The sequence below is a fragment of the Terrapene carolina genome, unplaced genomic scaffold, assembly GCF_002925995.2.
Source record: "Terrapene carolina triunguis isolate 2854851 unplaced genomic scaffold, T_m_triunguis-2.0 Scaffold69, whole genome shotgun sequence".
Taxonomy (NCBI): domain Eukaryota; kingdom Metazoa; phylum Chordata; order Testudines; family Emydidae; genus Terrapene; species Terrapene triunguis.
In genome coordinates this window covers 40612942-40632985 of record NW_020664420.1, presented here as the reverse complement: position 1 = coordinate 40632985, position 20044 = coordinate 40612942, and the positions used below count along the sequence as shown (strand labels likewise).

Below are 20044 nucleotides of genomic sequence, written 5' to 3'. Positions count from 1 at the left end.
GCTATAGCAATACAGCAGTTTGATTGCATTTCACGATGGGCAATGCAGTGGGTCAATGTAAGGTGATATTGCTAGCTTAACAGTGGATCTCCCATAGCAACTTAATTAAATTCAAATACACAGAATGACACGTTCTCTATTAAGGATGCAAAATAAAGTACAAATATATTTTACTTTGATTATTTCAGCCATTCCTATGTTATAAAAAAAATCTTGTGATTTTCTAATTTTGAAAGTTTGTGGCAAGTAATAATTGTGCAGAATATTATTTAGAGCCATAGCCAATTTATGTCTACATATTAAATCACTTACTGCATAGTAAACAGAGTTTCCCCAAGGATTGTAAGAATGAATTACAGTAATGTCAACTGAATGCCAGTAGTATTAGAAAAATGTCTAGAGGAATTTAGGGAAGCATTCCCTGGGCGTTATCTTTCTAAAGTTCAACTCTTTTTCTCCATCTTGCTTTTTAAAATTAGGGTATGTCTACACTGCAGCTGGGAGCAAGCTAATGGAGCTTGAGCTAGCATTAGCAGAGTTCAAGCTAGAGCACTAAAACTAGCAACTGTATGTTCCGGCTTGGGCTCTGAAGCTTAGGGGGTTGGGTAGGCTTGCAAGCCCGAGCTTCCGCCCCAACAGGAATGTCCACACAACTATTTTTAGCATGCTAGTTTGAGCCCTGCCAGCATATGTCTGTGTATCTGAGCTGGAAGATTTGTTCCCAGCTGCAGTGTAGACATACCCAGAGTTACCATGGCCATCACTAAAGGGTCATTCTTTATCCACGGTTACTACATAGTGGTGTCTGGGATGATCTGTTTCCATACTGTGGGTAAATTTTTACATTATCATGGCACCTATTTTATCGGGATGAATTAGTTGTTTTATAGAATTGTTGCCTGGTCCAAAAACACCTTTTGACAATCTTGCCTTTAGACTTTGGTGGCACTCATGAGGTTTGATGCAATAATTGCAGGATACAGTACCAGTGTTCTGTCTAGCTATTTATATTTGGCCCTTATCCAGAGCATCTCCTAAACAGAGAGCTTACCTCTGTGTGGCAGGAAGATATTATTGTCCTCACTTGAGAGACAGAGTAGTAAAGTGACTTGCTCAAGGTCACATGAGAAGCCTGAGGCAGGAATCGGAGTAGAAATGTACTAATGTTTAGAGCATTTTCTCACTGGTGGTGCTAATAGTTACTAGCCAGTAGTTGAAATTGCTGCTGCTGTTGTGGTGCTTGTAACTTGTACCTCTGCGCCATCTGCAGGTTGTTTGGAGCTTGTGCACTGTGTACCAAGTGGGTCCTGCCTAGCGTGGAAGACATTGATCTCTCTGCAAGACGAGGACTGTCACATCTTCTCACATTCCTGCTGCATTTCAGCAGGAACCCTCTAGATGGGGTCGGGGAACAGGGCAAGGCACACATCTGGTTGCAACAGAAGATCATGATTAAGAAATTAATCAGCATGGACCCAATCCTGTGTAGTCTTTACTCGTACAGAATGGCAAAACTCCTATTGACTTCAGTGGGGCCAGGATTTCATCCCCAGATAGTTTAATTTGAATAAGGATTGCAGGATTAGACCTTATTATTGTTGCTGGAGTCTGCGGCTGGACTTGGATACCAGGCAACTGTTCTTGTGAGGGGATGGATTGGTACAATGTTATTGGTTTGTAACCTCTCCCTGGGCTCTGCACAGAGTTCAGGATGGGAAAAGGTATTGCAAGCATCAAAGATCTATGAATGATATCCCCTAAAATACTAAGATATACATGCTTTTTAAGTATTAAGTTATGGTTAAATTAATGTGCAGTAGCTGATTTTTCAAAGGTAAACTGAAAATGCAGCTGCATATCTGTGTCTGGCTGGAGGGTCTTGCCCATGTGCTCAGGGTCTAACTAAACACCATATATGGGGTCAGGAATTTCCCCCCGGGTCAGATGGGCAGAGACCCTGGGGGTTTTTTTGTCTTCCTCTGCTGCATCTGGCACGGGTCACTTGCAGGTTTAAACTAGTGTAAATGGTGGATTCTCTGTAGCTTGAAGTCTTTAAATCATGATTTGAGGACTTCAGTGACTCAGCCAGAGGTTAGGGGTCTATTACAGGAGTGAGTGGGTGAGGTTTTGTGGCCTGTAATGTGTAGGAGGTCAGACTATGGGATCATGATGGTCCCTTCTGACCTTAAAGTCTATTAAGATATAGGCTGAGTCTGTATCTGAGGGCAGACCTGAATCTTGATTTACAAGCCTCAATATACAAGAAATAAAACTAAATATAAGGAAAAATTGTGAAAATGGGAGGGTTTATTTTATGTTAACCAACAAATGTGACAATAGCTAACAGTTCTAGGAAGCCTTGCAGATGCTTGCTGTGCTCATTTACATGCAGATTACTTCTGCTCTGTTTGCTATTTCGTAAATGTCTGTGCTTGGGCAGATCCTGCAGAGTTTGAACATGTTTTTGTGTTCGCTGTGTCCTTTCCAATTGTCTGGAGAAGAAACCATATAAAAGAGAGCGACAGAAATGAAGTTTTTTATCACTTTTTCTTGAAAATGCAGGGGCTAATTTTTAAAATGCATGGCATGTCTTTAGGACAGTGCACAGCAGTTGGGATCTCCCATAGTTTAAGGCACAGCTTCTGATCTGGGCTATTGTGGGGACAAATCAGCAGCCTCGTTTATGAATCAACATGTATTTTCACTGCCTGTCCCTTTAAGCTCAAGAGCCTGTTTACAATTGGTCCATAATAACATAACAGCTTGTTGTACACCATCTAGTATTCTGCCCACTGGTATGCTAGTTTGGGGGGATGTGTATGCTACAAAAGTACATTGTTCTGTGTTGCTTGCTTGCTTGCTTGTTCATTATTTTTTTCCTCTTGTAGTTGAAAAAAGAGTAAACTTCCATTGTTTATCACTAGAAGTTGATAAGAAATCTCGCTTTTACAGATCCCATGAACTTGGCATCTGATGAACCAGCACCTAGAAGTGAAGATGTGAAGGTACAGCTTTATCCTTGTATGAATAACTAGCCTCTGTCTATGTTCTCCTACTGCACCTTACGTTGTGGTATCTGAACATCTTCCATAGTTAAAAAAATAAATAAGGTGACTAATGCCTGCCAAGTGACATTTCCTTTCCATTCCTGCCCCAGGGAAAAGTTATGTGTATGTATGTTTATGATTTACTTCAATGAATCTGTCATGTGTTGGTGGGCTGGAAAGCCAGGTCAAAGAAATGAGGCTTACATATGAATTGGAAAGTCATGATGATTGTGGTCATTCCTATGGGAGTGTGTTCTACAGCTTGGGACCAGCTGAGGTGAAGCCCCATCTCCTACATGCACTAGCTTCCTCCTTGAGATAGAGAGTTCCATTGTTCACAAGGAGTGGAGCTGAGGAGGCAGTGGAAGTCCAGGACGGTGAGGTTATATTTTAGGTAATCTTGAGCCTGGGAGATAACATGGGGAAACTCTCATTAGCAATATTTGCAGGATCATACACAGAGCCTGTTAGAGACTGACCATGAGAAATTCTGGCATAAAAAATATTGATCCTGCTTGGAATTATTTTTACATGAATCTAACGTAAAATAGGATGTTTTACAGTTGATAGCAGAAAGAGAAGCTATGATGCTTGCATGTAATCCCATTTTGATTAGTCAGCTGTATTTGATGTCTGGTTTATATCATGCTTTATATGTATGTATCAGGTTGTGCCCTTAGACATCCTTGGTCTCAGTTTTACTTTTTCTAGTTTACAAAATTGAGATTTGGGTGTGGACGAGCGCTAGCTGGCTGAGGCTCAGAATGTACAAGGCTGAAGTGATATTTGTAGGTTGAGAAGCAACTGGAAGATATGGGTGGAATAATATCTTCCCCTTTCATTAGGGCCTGTGCCTGTTGTTTGTCAATAGAATTTGCAATCTGGGGGTGGTGTTGGAGCTACAGTTGGGTATAGATGATTATAATACTTAGTCCTTCTTTGAGTGCGGGGGACTAGACTAGATGACCTCTCGAGGTCCCTTCCAGTTCTATGATGATTCTGTGTAGCAGGCCTTGTTGATTTTCTACGTCTGGCCAGGAGGCTGACCATTTTTTGTGGACACAGACCATACTACCATAATCCATGCCTTTTGTCACCTTCAGATTAGATTACTGCAGCTACATACGGCTACATGTTAAATCAACCTGGAACCTGAAGTTGAGGCAGAATGCAGCAACCCACCTATGTTGCTGGGAGCATGTGACACTAGTGATCCCTCATCTGCATTGGCTGCCTGTTGATTTCTGGACAGAGTTAGAGGCATTAGTTCTGACCTATAAAGCTGTAAATAGCCTGAGACTGCCTCTCCCTATATGATAAGTTCACAGCTTTGGTCATTAGAGATCTTTGACTGGAGCCCTCTCCTTTTAAACTTTTATCCCACTCTGCTCCAAAACTATCTGTATTTGTTGACCCTTCAAGGCACAATAAACCCTGAGCTCTTGAGGAGGGAGGGTCGCCATGAACATTAGTGCTTGTGGAGAGGTGGGGTATTGTCTGGGTTTGGTTATTTTTTGTTTGGAGGAGAGGCTGCTAGTTTTATCTTTTAGGCAATTGTATTTTTAATGTATGGTTGCCTCTTTTCACCTCAGCTTGCTAGTCGAAGTTCAGGGGATGTTCCAGTTGGTGGAGTCTGGTATTCTCTTTGATGCAGTTTTGTTTCTTTCCAAGGGATGTACAAAGTCCTGCTTTTCTGAATGCAGGGGGAAGCAAGAACAAAAGGAGTGTAATGTCTTATTTTACAGCCCCAAGCTCCTTAGACCCAAAAGTTCTGTCTCTTGCTGTTTCCAGGGTCACACTCTGCTCACAGGCCACTGCTTGGCTTTCTTGCTTTTTGCCTCTGCTTCCCTCACTATTCCATCTCTTCTCAGTTTCTGGGTGTTCTGACTTGGCTTGCACGCATGCACCTGGTCATGATACTCAGTGGAGCCTCCTGCCCATTTCTGAGCAGATTCTATTAGGCCTTGTTTTAGGTGTGGTCCCTTAACTGTCTCTTACAGCTATCTTAAATGAAGGGCATTTTCACACATCAGTTAGAACAGGGGTTCTCAAACTGGGGATCGGGACCCCTCAGGGAGTCGTTAGGTTATTATGGGGGGGGGTGTCACGAGCTGTCAGCCTCCACCCCAAACCCCGCTTTGCCTCCAGCATTTATAATGGTGTTAAATATATTAAAAAGTGTTTTTAATTTATAATGGGGGTCACACTCAGAGGCTTGCTATGTGAAAGGGGTCACCAGTACAAAAGTTTGAGAATCACTGAGTTAAAACAAGGTTTCTAACTCAACCCATAACAAGGTTTCACCCAGCTCATAACAGCAGTAAAGGTTCATAAAGCCTGGGGTAGGCAGTTCTTTATTTTCCGTATTTATTGAAATAAATGAAATGAACAAATGGTGCTGAAAAGATTTTAAGAGAATTCTGGAAGCACCAAGAACTGTTTGTAATGAAGTTCAAACTTGACCATTCATCTTAAAAATCTAGCTCAAATTTCCTTTTTCTAGCCTTTCAGAGATCCTGTGGTTCCCTCAAGTGAAAATGAAGACCAGGTCTTGTTGGATATAGGTAAGAAATTGTTAGCAGTTTTCACTCTTCCAAAAGTGATTGATCTATATGCTACAATACTATCCTAGATCCAAATATATAGCAGACAGACAGGTGTCAGACAGTTTCTCTAAAAGAAGCAGGACAACTAACTTTAATGAGCAGCACCGCATGGCTACAACCAAAAGGCGCAGTCAGCCAAATTTGTGTTATTCAGAAGGAAAACTATCAGACTCTTCTATTGTATTTAGGTCCTTGTATCCACCTGTGATATTCTAGGACCTTCCAGCAACGTAAGTGAAAATAGAAATCTTGAAAAGAATTGATACAATTAACTTAAATGAGTGAAGATTAAATGAAACACACGTAAAGAAATGTCTAGATACTATGGGGATGGATGCATTATAGTTCCCGAAGATAGATAAAAGATATAGCTAGGTAAGCCCAGCAGCCAATAACACAATCAAATACAAGCAAAACAGTGAGGAAAATTTCCAAGTTTCGGAAAAGCTACAGTAACAAAGTGCAAACATTTGATAATACAAAGCAGAACAAGAAGGAAGTGGGCAAAGAGTCAATTAGCTCAGCCAATGAGAGCTGGGGTTCCAGCCAGAAATAGCCAGGCTGTTTCAATTTGCAATAAGGTACAGTGGCATAAATGGAACAGATAACTCAGATTGTCGATACTCAAACAACCAGTGTGCAAACTTAACAGACCTTGCTACAGAGATAAGAGCCACCTTGTTTTTTTTATGTGGGGCAGTAGAGGGAATGGGTCTGATTCTACACTGGTGCCAGAGATAACATTCTGGCTCAATATTTCTAATAATCTCTAATAATAATCCATTCTCTAATCATCAGTATCGCAAATCACAATTGTGAGAGATGCTGTCAGTTCAGTAACTTTAGCATGCATATGTTGCATCCATGTATTGCCTCCCTGTCCCAGGAATGTAGAAGTTTATCAAGGGAATTAAGAGTATGTTGGCAAAAATAATAGTTTGTGTGTATGTGACTAGGGTGCCTTTGTGCATTGACCAGATTCATATTCTGGAATAAGTCTACATGCCCTGCATAAATAATAATACTGTACAGGCATGTAAAATGATAGTGTCCACATGATCACATTCTGTTTTGTTAAGCAAAACCAGTTATTGGACTGGATCTTAGCACAGGATGGCGTGAGCCATCAGGGAGCGATTATGGCTCACTAATTTTGAAGCCACATCTGTTCTGGTTCCTGCTCTGGTTACACCAGCTGCGTGTGGTCTTCAAGGGACTGAACAGCAGCAGGTAATTGGTAGATCTGTGCTCTGCCCTGCAACTGACTCACCCCTTTTCACCCTTGATATGCTCTGTCCCTCCACCAGCACACCATCTACCCAATGGTTCTCAACGGTGGCCTGTGGGCCACTTGCAGCCCAATCAGCACACAGCTGCGGCCCATGTGACATCCTCAGAGCCATAGAGGTAGAATATATATTGTGTGGATGCGGCCCACATATCACATAGAGAGCTGCATATATGGCCTACGATGGTAAATAGGTTGAGAACCACTGATCTACACTGAGCCTAGAGGCAGCTGTCTGAGGAGCCAGTTCTGTGGGCTTAACACCAGTTCAGAGCTTCCCCCACCCACAGCTGAGAGAGTGAGAATGCTCGATGCCACCTCAGAGCTCTGGCCACCTGCAATGTCCCATCTCCAGATGTGGCCATCTCCCATTAATTTCAATAGGGCCTGGACTCCACCCCCAGTCTGCATTTTATGTGAGATCTGATGGGGTTAATCCATGAAATGTTGTTGCTGGCTAGGAGAATTGAACAAGTGGTAAGATATAGCATAGAAATAATGCAGGAAAGAGGGGAACTGTATTTTTAAAAATATTTTGTATATTAAATTAAGGTGGTTTGATGGGTTTATTTAACAGTAAAAATCTATGCATGTTTTAACTTGAACCATACCACAATAACTGTCAAATGTCACAATTTTATTGTCCTGTACTGCTTTAGACTGGTTTTTGTTGTGTTTTTTTGGCATTGTTATATTAATGGCTGTGTTTTTGGCAGGAGACAGACGCAGTGGGGGATAAGGAGAGAGAAATGGGAAGAAGAAAAATAGAGCGAGATACTGAGGGGAGGTGTGAGGGAAGAAGAATGACTAGAAAAGAGCAAGTGGTAGAGTGTCTATAGGAGGTAGGGATGAGCAAAGCAAAGAATACATTTAATGGTGAGACTATGTAGTGCTGTTTGGTCATTTACATGTTTCTGAATATCAAGCAGCTGATGGATATTAGCTTTTCCCTTCTCTGCTCCATTTTCCCCTCCCACATGCCCCCTCTGTCCAAAACCTCTGTCAAAAGTTAATACTAATAATAGCAGCTTTTGAAAGGACTCTCAAGTCCTTTTCTAGTTGCCTGGATCAACACCCTGCTCTTATACCAAACCCCTCAGGTTCTAGCAATACCCTTCTCCCAACAGGTATTTGCCTTTAAGGTATTTTGGGGTGTCCACAATGCCCTCTCCAGAATCTTCAGGGGAGCTAGATCTCCATGCTCCTCTTATACATTTTTTGGGGGTGGGAGCTGTGACCACCTGGGTGCCTTGTGGGCCTTTACTTTGCACCCTGCAGTAGGCTTTTTCTGTTCTGCTTCTGTCTAGCAGGGTGTGGGTTGGCTTCCTGCCTCTCAGCAGCCCCTGTCAGGATTAGAGCGGCAAAGAGCTTTCCCTTAGCCCCCCATCCACTCCCTGCAGAGGGAGGGTGTGTGTGTGTGGGGGGGGGAGGGGGGGCGGGGTAGCAGCCACCTAATGCCCACTGAGCATCTCTGGGGGCATTTAAGAAGCCATTTAAACTGTGGAGACATCTAGGGTAAAGGGTCGTAAGGATTTTTGGAGGCAGTGTTTGCTGTATTTGAGAATTGGTGGAGTAGGTGTAAGGTGCTGGGGGAAAGGAACTATTAGGTCAGGTTTAAAGTTGGATTATGGGGACTCCATACCAAACAGTCTCTTCATCTCTCTCTCCTAGGAGTTGATAGAGATCTGGGCTATGTAATTAAAAACAAAAGCAAAAGTACTACAGATACATCTTTATTTATTCAGTGAAAGAAAGAGAGAGAAAAACTGCAAAGGATGGGAGAGAAAAATGAACACGGAATTAAGGAGAGCGAGTAAAAGATACAAAAAAAGAAAGAAAAAGCAGAAATGTGGTTTTTAAATTTAATGTTAAAACATGTCCTCACAGTGCATTGTACTTCTCCAGTTCCGCAACGCTATGTTTTTGGGAAGGAGTCTGGGAAGTGACAGCTGAATGCTCTTACTGTTTGGCATGTAACTGAATTAACAGGGCATGTGTTTTTAAACATTTATAATTCCTTCCTGTTTTGCATAACTAGTTTGAGAAGGAGGATGTCCACAAGGCCAGCTTTAAAGCCGTAAAAGCTTCTTTTTCCAATAGAAAAATCCTAGTTTTTCCAGAGAAATATTAAACCTTTTAAACTTCAAAACATAAGTGTGGACTTTCTTCTCAAAATATCAATTAAAAATGTGGAAGCAGGAAGAAGTTACAACTTTTCAAACTACAGTATTTGTCTTGCTCAGATAGTTGTAGTGCAAGTGACCTGGCAGTGGGTTTTGTACATCTCTAGTCAATCCTGTTTGCATTACTGGCAGCAAGAAAATGAAAACATAAATAAATAAATTAAAATTAATTCTTCAGTCCACATTCTGCACTTTGAAAGATAAAAACAGTGAAGCCACATTTTTGGCAAATCTATGCCTGACCAGGGCAGCGCAAAACTTTTAGTGGATTCTTGTCCTTTGATTTTCACGGCTTTCACAGAAATCCTAGTTTAACCGTATATCATCTTAAGGAATTTAACATAATGATCTTTTCTTCTGTATGAACCACTAGAACTACAATGTAATCTGTATAAAATCTGGTTTCAATGTTGCTGTTTTGTTTGTTTTAATTAGCTTTCCGTACTGGAGTTGGTAAGATTTAGAATGTTTTCTGTAGAAAGAAATTGATCTGCTTTCTTGATGTTCTCCTGTGCTTAAATAGTATTAGCCTTTAGTATTAGTGTTAGGTCTATAAAGTAATTACTACTACTGGTCTGGATAAAATCTCTTTTTTAGATATTACATATGTGCTATCAGAGATGGGCAAACTATTTGTAACTAAGGCTTTTATAGTCAAATATGCCTGTTTTTGAGTTTGTGACCATAGGAAGTAATGTTTTAAAAATATGTAAAATTGTATTAAATATTGTCTATTGAGATGACTGAGAATTTTGTGACAAATGTGTTATTTTTTGTTAATTGGCACTGTTCATTCCTTGTTTGCCCCACTTCTGCTTCATGCAGAGTTGACACTTTAGGAAGGTCCCTTTCCAATATGAAGAGTCTCAGAAACGCCTGCCTTTATCCAGTTTTATGGAAGAGGGATGGCCTAAAAATTGCAAAGCAACATCATAACTGAGGAAACCCATGATTTTATTGCCCTAGCAGTCCTTTAATGTCTGGAAATTACACATCACTCTTGTTTGCAGGGGTCTCAATGTTCTTTAAGAGTTGTTTCTGGTATCTTTGCAAAACCTCAAGGTGAGTGCTACTGCACAGTGAAGAGTGCTTTAGTCTGTGGCTTCTCACAAAACCTTGCCAAAAGCATTCTTTAAACAATGGATAGGTGATCCTAGTTTATTTCAATAGAGAGACAAAGTGTATGCATGCTTATATGTCTATAAACAATCAAATGTCAGGGTTTACTTAACAGCTGAGAGCTGAAGAAGAACTGAGAAGTAAGCTCTCTTTTATTACAAAAATCTTCCTAAGTATGTGAGCCTCTAAACACAGCTTAATTAAAAGTTCATGGAAAAATCTCCAAGCATAATATTAAGCATTAAAATATGCTTGCTTTTTTGTTCTTGGCTCTCAAAGTTTCTCCCTCTTTTCTTGATTTGTCTGAGACACTATTATGCACGTAAACCCCCTCCCCCCCCAGATAGATAGATAGATATAAAGAGAGAGAGAGAGAGTCATAGGACTGGAAGGGACCTCGCAAGGTCATCTAGTCCAGTCCCCTGCACTCATGGCAGGACTAAGTATTATCTAGACAAGTGATTTTCAAACTTTTTTTCTGGCCAACCCAGTTGAAGAAAATTGTTGATGTCCGCAACCCAACGGAGCTGGGGATGAGGGGCTTGGGGTGTGGGAGGGGCTCAGGGCTGGGGCAGAGGGTTGGGGTGAGGGCTGTGGGGTGGGGCTGGAAATGAGGGGCTCAGGGTGTGGGAGGGGGCTCTGGGTTGGGGCAGGAGGTTGGGGTGCAGGAGGGGGTCAGGGCTGTGGGTGCAGGCTCTGGGGTGGGGCCTGGGATGAAGAGTTTGGGGTGCAGGAGAGGGCTCCAGGGTTGGGGGGGACTCAGGAAGGGGGTTGGGGTGCGGGGTTTGGGCATTGGCTTACCTAGGGCAGCTCCCAGTCAGCGGCGCAATGGGGGTGCAGAAGCAGGCTTCCAGCCTCTCCTGGCACTGCGGACCGCACTGCACTCCAGAAGCTCCACTGCGGACCGCACTGCACTCCGGCTTCTAGGCGGAGGCGCGCAAGCGGCTCTGTGTGGCTCTTGCCCGCATCCATCGCCCCCCCAGCTCCCATTGGCCAGTGGCCAATGGGAGTGTGAAGCCGGTGCCCGGGGCGGGGGCAGCGCACGGAGCCCCGTGGCCCCCCCGCCTAGGAGTTGGACCTGCTGCTGGCTGCTTCCAGGGCGCAGCGCCTTACCTTAGCCAGGCAGCACCACTGACGGGACTTTTAATGGACAGGTCGGTAGTGCTGACCAGAGCCGCTGCGACCCAGTGCCTTCCATTCTCCGACCCAGTTCTGGGTCGCGACCCACAATTTGAAAAACAATGATCTAGACCATCCCTGACAGGGATTTTGTTTGTCTAACTTGCTCTTTAAACTCTCCAATGATGGAGATTCCACAACCTCCCTAGGCAATTTATTCCAGTGCTTAACCACCCTGGCAGGAAGTTTTTCCTAATGTCCAACCTAACCGTCTCTTGCTGCAATTTAAGCCCATTGCTTCTTGTCCTATCCTCAGAGGTTAAGAAGAAACAATTTTTCTCACTCCTCCTTATAATAACCTTTTATATACTTGAAAACTGTTATCATGTCCCCTCTCAATCTTCTCTTTTTCAGACTAAACAAACCCAATTTTTTCAATATTCCCTCATACGTCATGTTTTCTAGATCTTTAATCATTTTTGTTGCTCTTCTCTGGACTTTCTCCAATTTGTCCACATATTTCCTGAAATGTGGTGCCCAGAACTGGACACAATACTCCAGTTGAGGCCTAATCAGTGCGGAGTAGAATGGAAGAATTACTTCTCGTGTCTTGCTTACAACACTCCTCCTAATACATCCCAGAATGATGTTCACTTTTTTTGCAACAATGTTACACCGTTGATTCATATTTAGCTTATGGTCCACTATGACCCCCAGATCCCTGTCCACAGTACTCCTTCCTTAGCAGTCATTTCCCATTTTGTATGTGTGCAACTGATTGTTCCTTCCTAAATGAAGTACTTTGCATTTGTCCTTATTGAAATTCATCCGATTTGCTTCAGACCATTTCTCCAGTTTGTCCAGATCATTTTGAATTTTAATCCTATCCTCCAAAGCACTTGCAACCCCTTCCAGAATAAATGAGTTGCAAACCCATGCTATCTGGCCTCCCAGAACATGTCTTCCTCCCCTGTCTAAAATCCTCCCCAAAATTCGCTTGATGAAATAGTTCTTCAGAAAGGAAGATCCTTTTGTTCTGACGTTTAAATCAGCTTCTTTGCCTGTCTTCTGCCTTATTGGTCTCCATTTCACACTAATGTAAATAAACAACTTGGGATCCATAAAATGTGAAATTAGCCCTCAAAGTATGAATTATATTCCAGAAATAATGTTTATGGAACAGAGTTCGAATCTTGGAATTCCATATATGGAGACATACCTCTTCTTTCTTTCTCTTTGACACCCCTGCCCTTGAAATCTCCCGATAAAACACAAAAAATCCTAATGAAATTGTTATGCAGTAATCTTGTTTACAATGCTGCAGGTTGTCAATGTAAGCATAGACTTGCTTTCTATTGCAAGCCCATTAGCTAAACTTCTGTAAGGACCAGAGCCAATTAAAGCTCCATTTAGCTTTCATGCAAAGCTGTGCAAGCTCTAAATGTTGTTGGAGATTTTTGGGCCTTGCATAGGCCTTCACTGCAGGAGTTGGAAGGAGGCTTTTTTGCTTTGCTTTGTTTTGTTTTCATTTTTATAATTGACTGTAGCCCTTAATACTCAAGCTTTTGCAAGATCAAGGGACCTTTTCATCAGAATCGGGGACAAACAGCTAATAGCTTTCTGTCCATAGCTTACTATGAACCTCAACTAAGTATATGGGGGGAGGGATAGCTCAGTGGTTTGAGCATTGGCCTGCTAAACCCAGGGTTCTGAGTTCAATCCTTGAGGGGGCCATTTAGGGATCTGGGGGGGAAAAAAATGTCAGGGACAGTACTTGGTCCTGCTAGTGAAGGCAGGGGGCCAGACTTGTTGACCTTCAAGGTCCCTTCTAGCTCTATGAGATAGGTATATCTCCTTATATTATTATTATTATTATATCCCACTGTGGGTTTGATGTGAATTGACACTGAACAAGAAGGGTATTTAGGCAAATTATATCAGTGTATATATTTTGTTGGATTTGTTTTAACAGTAGCCACAGGAGTCAGTGGATCCCGACTCCTGTCACCTGAGAGGTATTAATGTGTTGTTGCCTTGACCAATGTGAGGTGAACAGGGCCAGAAAGTAAAGACTAGAGTCAGCCCTAGGCTCCTGTCACAGCTGTCTTACAAACTAAAGGCTCTGGAGCCAAGAAGAGCTGTGAGCTCACAAAAGTGTTGCAGTAAATTGAGGGGCAGACCCTGAGCTGGTGTGATTTATCATGATTTCTTTGGAGCTATGACAAGTCACACCAGCTCAGGATCTGCCCCTCATTGTATATGGTGGTCAGTTGACTGCAGCACTGCTTTTCTTCATCCTAATCACATAGATAGTCATCTACAGTTTTGGAGCACTGCCATACACTTATGACAAGCTATTGTTCTTAATTTCAGTCCTTGCTAAGGTTAAACTGCTCTTAAATTTTGTGAGAGAAACAAGACTATCGAATGCAGCTCTTTACAAATGTTGGTTTTTGAAAAGAGGGTATGTGTGTTTGTATCAGACAGTCCATAGCATACTCAGGAGGTTCCTTATTGCTTTTCTTCTCACTGCACTGTCTTTCATTTCTCTTAGGTTATGTCTACACTAGAAGTGCTACAGTGGCACAGTTGCGGTGCTCTAGTGTGGACACTTACTACAGTAATGGAAGGGGGTCTTCTGTCGCTGTGGTAAATCCACCTCTCTGAGAGGCGGTAGCTAGGTTGATGGAAGAATTCTTCAGTTGACCTGGCAGTGTCTACACTGGGGCTTAGGTTGGCTTAACTACGTTGCACGGGGCATGAAATTTTTCACAGCCCTGAGCGATGCAGTTAAGCTGACCTCACTTTGTAGTGTAGACCAGCCCTTAAGTGGGCATTTTTGTTTTTCTGTCATGCAGTGACAGAGGTGCTGGTTCTGAATGCTGATGAGATAGTACTTGGTGCAGTCCCAGTCTGTTGTATTCTGGGTAACATCATCAGCTGTTGAAGACCCAGCTCACCTTTCTGGATACTCCACCATGGAGTTCAGCTTACAGGCTGCCTGTGGGCAGTGACTGTACACATAGGTGCTCAAGCAGATCAGTTATTCAATATCCACCCACCTCTAGACAAAACAGGAGATAAATCAGCCAAAAGAGAGGGTTCTCTAGACTGAAATCATTAATTATACATCATAATTAAAAAAAAATTCTTGACATTATTTAAAAGAATAGCAAATTAAGTATTGTGGTAGAGAGGGCAGCAGTTGGTTATACATGAGTTTTATGGCGTGTGTTATACAAATGGTTTGGTTAGATGATCTAGTGGTCTCTCTTCTGGCCTTAAAATCTATTAATAAATCTGTAATGTTTACTTTATCTTTTGGACTGTGTATCAAATTCATACATATGGTAGGTAATCTTCTACCAATGCAAGTATATATTTTATTGACCTCTTTGTTCCCCAGCATATTAAATACACCTGTTCTCAATGATAAGGAGAAAAAGAGTGGAAAGCAGTGTGAAGGAGGGACCACATTCACACCAATTTACTCAGATGATGAACTCAATTATAAATCTATAGGCTGAAACCATGAGTACTTTTTTTTTTAAACTCCAGGTTTTGTGGTGTTTTTCTAGTAGGTCTGTAAAAACAAAAACCGCTTTAATGTAAACGTCCGTCAGAAGAACACAGGTATTGCCAGGAGCAGAGCAAGTGGTAAAAATGTGATGAATAATTGTGAGGAAAACTGGTAGTTCTACTGTGGTAATTCTCCTGTCCCGCAGCATACAGAATAATAAATGCCTTTGTTCTAAGCAGCTGGGAGTAGCAGTAGATTAGAGGTAGATTTAGTGGGTGGCTCTGGCTGATGGCATTTTGTCAAATAACACTTGTGGAATTTTGAAATTATTGTTAAAACATAATTTAAATTACTGCAGGTAAGTTATCATTTGCGGGCATTATCCAGGCATGGTTGCTAATCAGGAGCATTTGGCCTACTGTGCAAAACCAAATAGAGTCAGGTTGGGGAAAGCCATGCACACCTAGAGATTGCAGAGCTCTCTGAAGAGCACATGTAGATGAGGGCCTCACCACTTGTGCACCATAACTCCCTATGCCATATCCAGTCCTCTCACCTCTAATTTCCCTCTGAGGCTGCAGTATAGATGCGGGTAACTGCAGGCTCTACTGCCTCCTGGACAAGGTGAAGATGGGGAGAATTGCAGTCTCTGTTTTTTCAGAATGAAACAATATGCCAATCTTTGTGTGGAGAGTGTGGGGCAAAGAGCTGTGGCTTGGGAAGCTCCTGTCATGCATAATCAGAGATTATGATGTGGGCCCCATCTTCAGCAGTGCTGGTTGGGTCATTCCCTGTTGAAGTGTCCGCTCCATCTTCCATGCCACGTTTGCCATTTGTGGGGAAGTGATATTTGACTTAATGGATTTCTCTCTCTTCTTGGCTGTGCTGTCAATCAGGGAGATGGGTTTCAGACATGCAGTCCATTTAAAAGTCTTCTCGTGGTGATTGTAAACCAGAGGGGAGAGAATCCTCCTGCTTTTCTACTCCTCCCTGATCAGGGTGTCCCCTGAAGTTTGAGAATTTGCATTGTAGGTAAAACAGCTGCTTCTGAAAATGTCATTGGTGACTTCAGTACACCATGTATAAGCTAAGAAAACTGGTTACATTCCTGAACTTCCTTCCCCTATTACTGCAAGTTTAGAGACTATTCAAACAATAGACAATAGGCTGTAATGTCTGCAAAGAACATTTGTATCATGTAAGAATTTGAAACCTTAAGAAATTAATACTTGTCATATATTTATAAATGATCCTGAGAAGGAGGTGAACAATGAGGAAGCAAAATTTATAGATGACACAAAAGTATTTATCTTAGGGTATGTCTACACTACGAGGGTAGTTCGATTTCACTTAAATCGAATATGTGGAATCGATATTACAAAGTCGAACGTGTGTGTCCACACTAAGGACAGTAATTCGACTTTGTGAGTCCACACTAACGGGGCAAGCGTCGACATTGGAAGCGGTGCACTGTGGGAAGCTATCCCACAGTTCCCGCAGTCCCCGCTGCCCATTGGAATTCTGGGTCGAGCCGCCAATGCCTTCTGGGTAAAAAAATGTGTCGAGGGTGCTTTTGGGTAACTGTCGTCATCCGTCCGTCACTACCACCCTCCCTCCCTCCCTGAAAGCGCCGGCGGGAAATCAGTTCGCGCACTTTTCTGGTCAATAACAGCGCGGACGCCACAGCACTGCGAGCATGGATCCCGCTGCGACCATCGCTGCAGTTGTGGCCGTTCTCAACGCCTCGCAGCTTATCATACACCTTTCCCTGAGGCAGATGCAGAGAAATCAGGAGAGGAGGCTACGGCACCGCCGTGAGGGCCTGAAGTCGGAGAGTAGCACAGAGCTGTCAGAAACCACGAGACCCAGCGCCGAGGACATCACGGTGGCAATGGGTCATGTGGATGTTGGGAACGGCGATTCTGGGCCCGGGAAACAAGCACGGACTGGTGGGACCGCATAGTGCTGCAGGTCTGGGATGAATCCCAGTGGCTGCGAAACTTTCGCATGCGGAAGGGGACTTTCCTTGAACTTTGTGACTTGCTGTCCCCTGCCCTGAAGCGCAATGACACCCGGATGCGAGCAGCCCTGACTGTCCAGAAGCGAGTGGCCATAGCCCTCTGGAAGCTTGCAACGCCGGACAGCTACCGGTCAGTCGCGAACCACTTTGGTGTGGGCAAATCTACCGTGGGGGTTGTTGTGATGCAAGTAGCCAACGCAATCGTTGAGCTACTGCTCTCAAAGGTAGTGACCCTGGGAAACGTGGAGGTCATCATAGATGGCTTTGCCGCGATGGGATTCCCAAACTGCGGTGGGGCTATAGATGGGACTCACATCCCTATCCTGGGACCGGACCACCAGGCCAGCCAGTACATCAACCGAAAGGGCTACTTTTCAATGGTGCTGCAAGCACTGGTGGACCATAGGGGACGTTTTACCAACATCAACGTCGGATGGCCGGGCAAGGTTCATGACGCTCGCGTGTTCAGGAACTCTGGTCTGTTTAGACGGCTGCAGGAAGGTATTTACTTCCCGGACCACAAAATAAGTCTTGGGGATGTGGAGATGCCTACAGTGATCCTCGGGGACCCAGCCTACCCACTAATGCCCTGGCTCATGAAGCCCTATACTGGCGCCCTGGACACAGAAAAAGAACTGTTCAACTACCGGCTGAGCAAGTGCAGAATGGTGGTGGAGTGTGCTTTTGGCCGTCTCAAGGGGAGATGGAGAAGCTTACTGACTCGCTGTGATCTCAGCGAAACCAATATCCCCATTGTTATATCAGCTTGCTGTGTGCTCCACAATCTCTGTGAGAGCAAGGGGGAGACCTTTATGGCGGGGTGGGAGGTTGAGGCAAATAGCCTGGCTTCTGATTACGCCCAGCCAGACAGCCGGGCGATTAGAAGAGCCCAGCGGGACGCGCTGTGCATCCGGGAGGCTTTGAAAGCTAGGTTCCTCAGTGAGCAGGGTAACCTGTGACTATTAACTTTGTTTAAAGAGAAGCTGAACCTGCCCCCGTTTCTTTACCCAGTTTATGTTGACTATCCTCTCCAGCTACATACCCCCTTCACCCCCTTCCCAAAAAATAAAATCTGTTCTGTTTTGTTAATGAACACCGTTGTCTTTATTACTGTTTTTGCGGGAATGTTTTAAACCGGGGATGCAGACTGTGGCGGGGGGCGGGTTTTGTGTTCTGATGCAAATGATGCTTCTAAACTCCCGGAATGACAGGCTCCGGAGAGGTGGACTGGTTGTTTCAATGGAGCCTGCCAGCACTCCTGGGCGGGACTGCGTGTATGTGTCGGATATGTGACTTTCTGGCAGGGGGAGGAGGGTTACAGATCCCCTGCTGCGTGGCTCTGTGATCCAGGATAAGGACCGCTGCATAAGATCTGTAACTGCCCTCCCCCGCCACAAAGTCACAGAGCTACCCCCCTCCCCACAGAACATGAAAACCACCTCCCAGACTGACCAGGGCAACTAGTGACTGCACTGTGTATGTGTCCTGATGCTGGACCTGCCCCCGCCTCTGTACCCTGCTAAAGGTGACTGTCCTGTCCAATTACCAAGCCCCTTCCCCCCCTTCAGACAGACTCTCCTCCAAAAGAAAATCATGGAAACAGTAATTAACAGAAACGAATATTTTATTATGAACCACACATGAAACGAGGGGGGGTGAAACTTGGACGGGGGCTTGTGTGAGGTGGGTAGGAAAGGACTTTTCCAATTTTGGGGAATGAGAGCCCAAGAGTGCTAGAGCAGTCTGCAGTGGTTGACTGAAAGTTTTAACGGCCCTTGCTGCCCCTCCTTCTTTGGACTTTGGGTGAGGGGGGTGTGGGACTTGGTGGCGGGGGAGGGCGGTTAGAGATAGACCGCAGCAGGGCTCTGTCCTCCTGCCTCCGGTCTTGCAGAACATCCACAAGGCGCCGGAGTGTGTCCGTTTGCTCCCTCATTAGTCCAAGCAGCGTTTGAGTCGCCTGCTGGTCTTCCTGACGCCACCTCTCCTCCCATTCCATGATTGCTCGGTGCATTTCGGACAAGTTCTCCCTCCACTGTGTCTGCTGGGCTGCCTGGGCTCGGGAGCAGGACATTAGTTCTGAGAACATGTCCTCACGTGTCTTCTTCTTCCTCCGCCTAATCTGCGCTAGCCTCTGGGAGTGTGATGCCAGGCTGGGTTGGGAGACAGTCGCAGATGTGTCTGTGGGAATGGGAAAAAGGGAGTGAATTCCTGAGACAGATAAATGAAGTTGTGAACAAAGAACATAGTCTTTCGCTGTGAACAAGACCATGCACTGCACCTCTCACATGCGCACTCAGGACAAGGTCGAATTTTCGGACCTCACCTTCAGTGCCTGGGGTCTTGCAGTGGTGATCTGAGAAGCGGGGCAGGACACCTCAACTTGTGTAGCAGGCAAACATGGTAAGCCGTAGACTTGTGGCTGCTTAAAACTTTAATAGTAGCACTGGCCTCCTTTCACATTGAAAGCAAAGCCAGTCTCTGCTGCCAGCAATCCGGCAAGCATGAACTCTGCCCCTGTCCCACCCCCTCGCGGCTGTCCCAGGGAAAGATCCCTGTATGCTGCCCCTCTCCCGCCTCCACCGCGTCACTGTAAAGCAGTCCCAATACTAACATTCCCCTCCCTAATTCAAAGCAGGGCATCATGAGCGACATCACCCTGATGAGGATCTCGGACAGCGAGAAGGAACGCATGCTTAGGGAAAGCATGCAAAAACCAGGGCCATATGCCGCCATGCTTTGCCGTGCAATGATCCCTGAGTATTTGATTGTCTCCTGGCGAGGAAACGTCTCGTACCATGGAGGACCCAATAAAATCGCTCTCCCCAGGAACCTGATGACCAGGTTTGAACATTACCTCCAGGAGACCTATGTTGAGATCTCCCATGAGGATTTCGTCTCTATCCCCGGACATATAGACCGGATTTTGGTGTAGCTGCACTGGCAGGGACTAAAGAGTGGAGCGTCTTGGGCAGGAGAATCATGAAAAACCGGACATTGTTAGATTTTTTTTAAATAGTTGGGACTAAAAATTTTATTGCCTAAGGCAAAGAAATCATGAAAAACCCATTGTTAATATTATAAATATTCCAGTTCTGTTAAAAATAAAAGTTTAGATGTTTAAATCACTTCAAGAAAAACCCAT

The 20044-nt window shown here is 44.2% G+C and overlaps 1 protein-coding gene across 1 annotated transcript in view; it reads left to right on the top strand.

The window, feature by feature from the left end:
• The window catches only part of ARHGEF28 (Rho guanine nucleotide exchange factor 28), a 144022-nt gene that overhangs the window by 34189 nt on the left and 89789 nt on the right, over positions 1–20044 (top strand). The window contains exons 8-9 of the mRNA XM_029910919.1: positions 2953–3005; positions 5551–5611. Coding sequence (XP_029766779.1) covers positions 2953–3005; positions 5551–5611 — 114 coding nt within the window. The remainder of the gene's footprint in view (positions 1–2952; positions 3006–5550; positions 5612–20044) is intronic.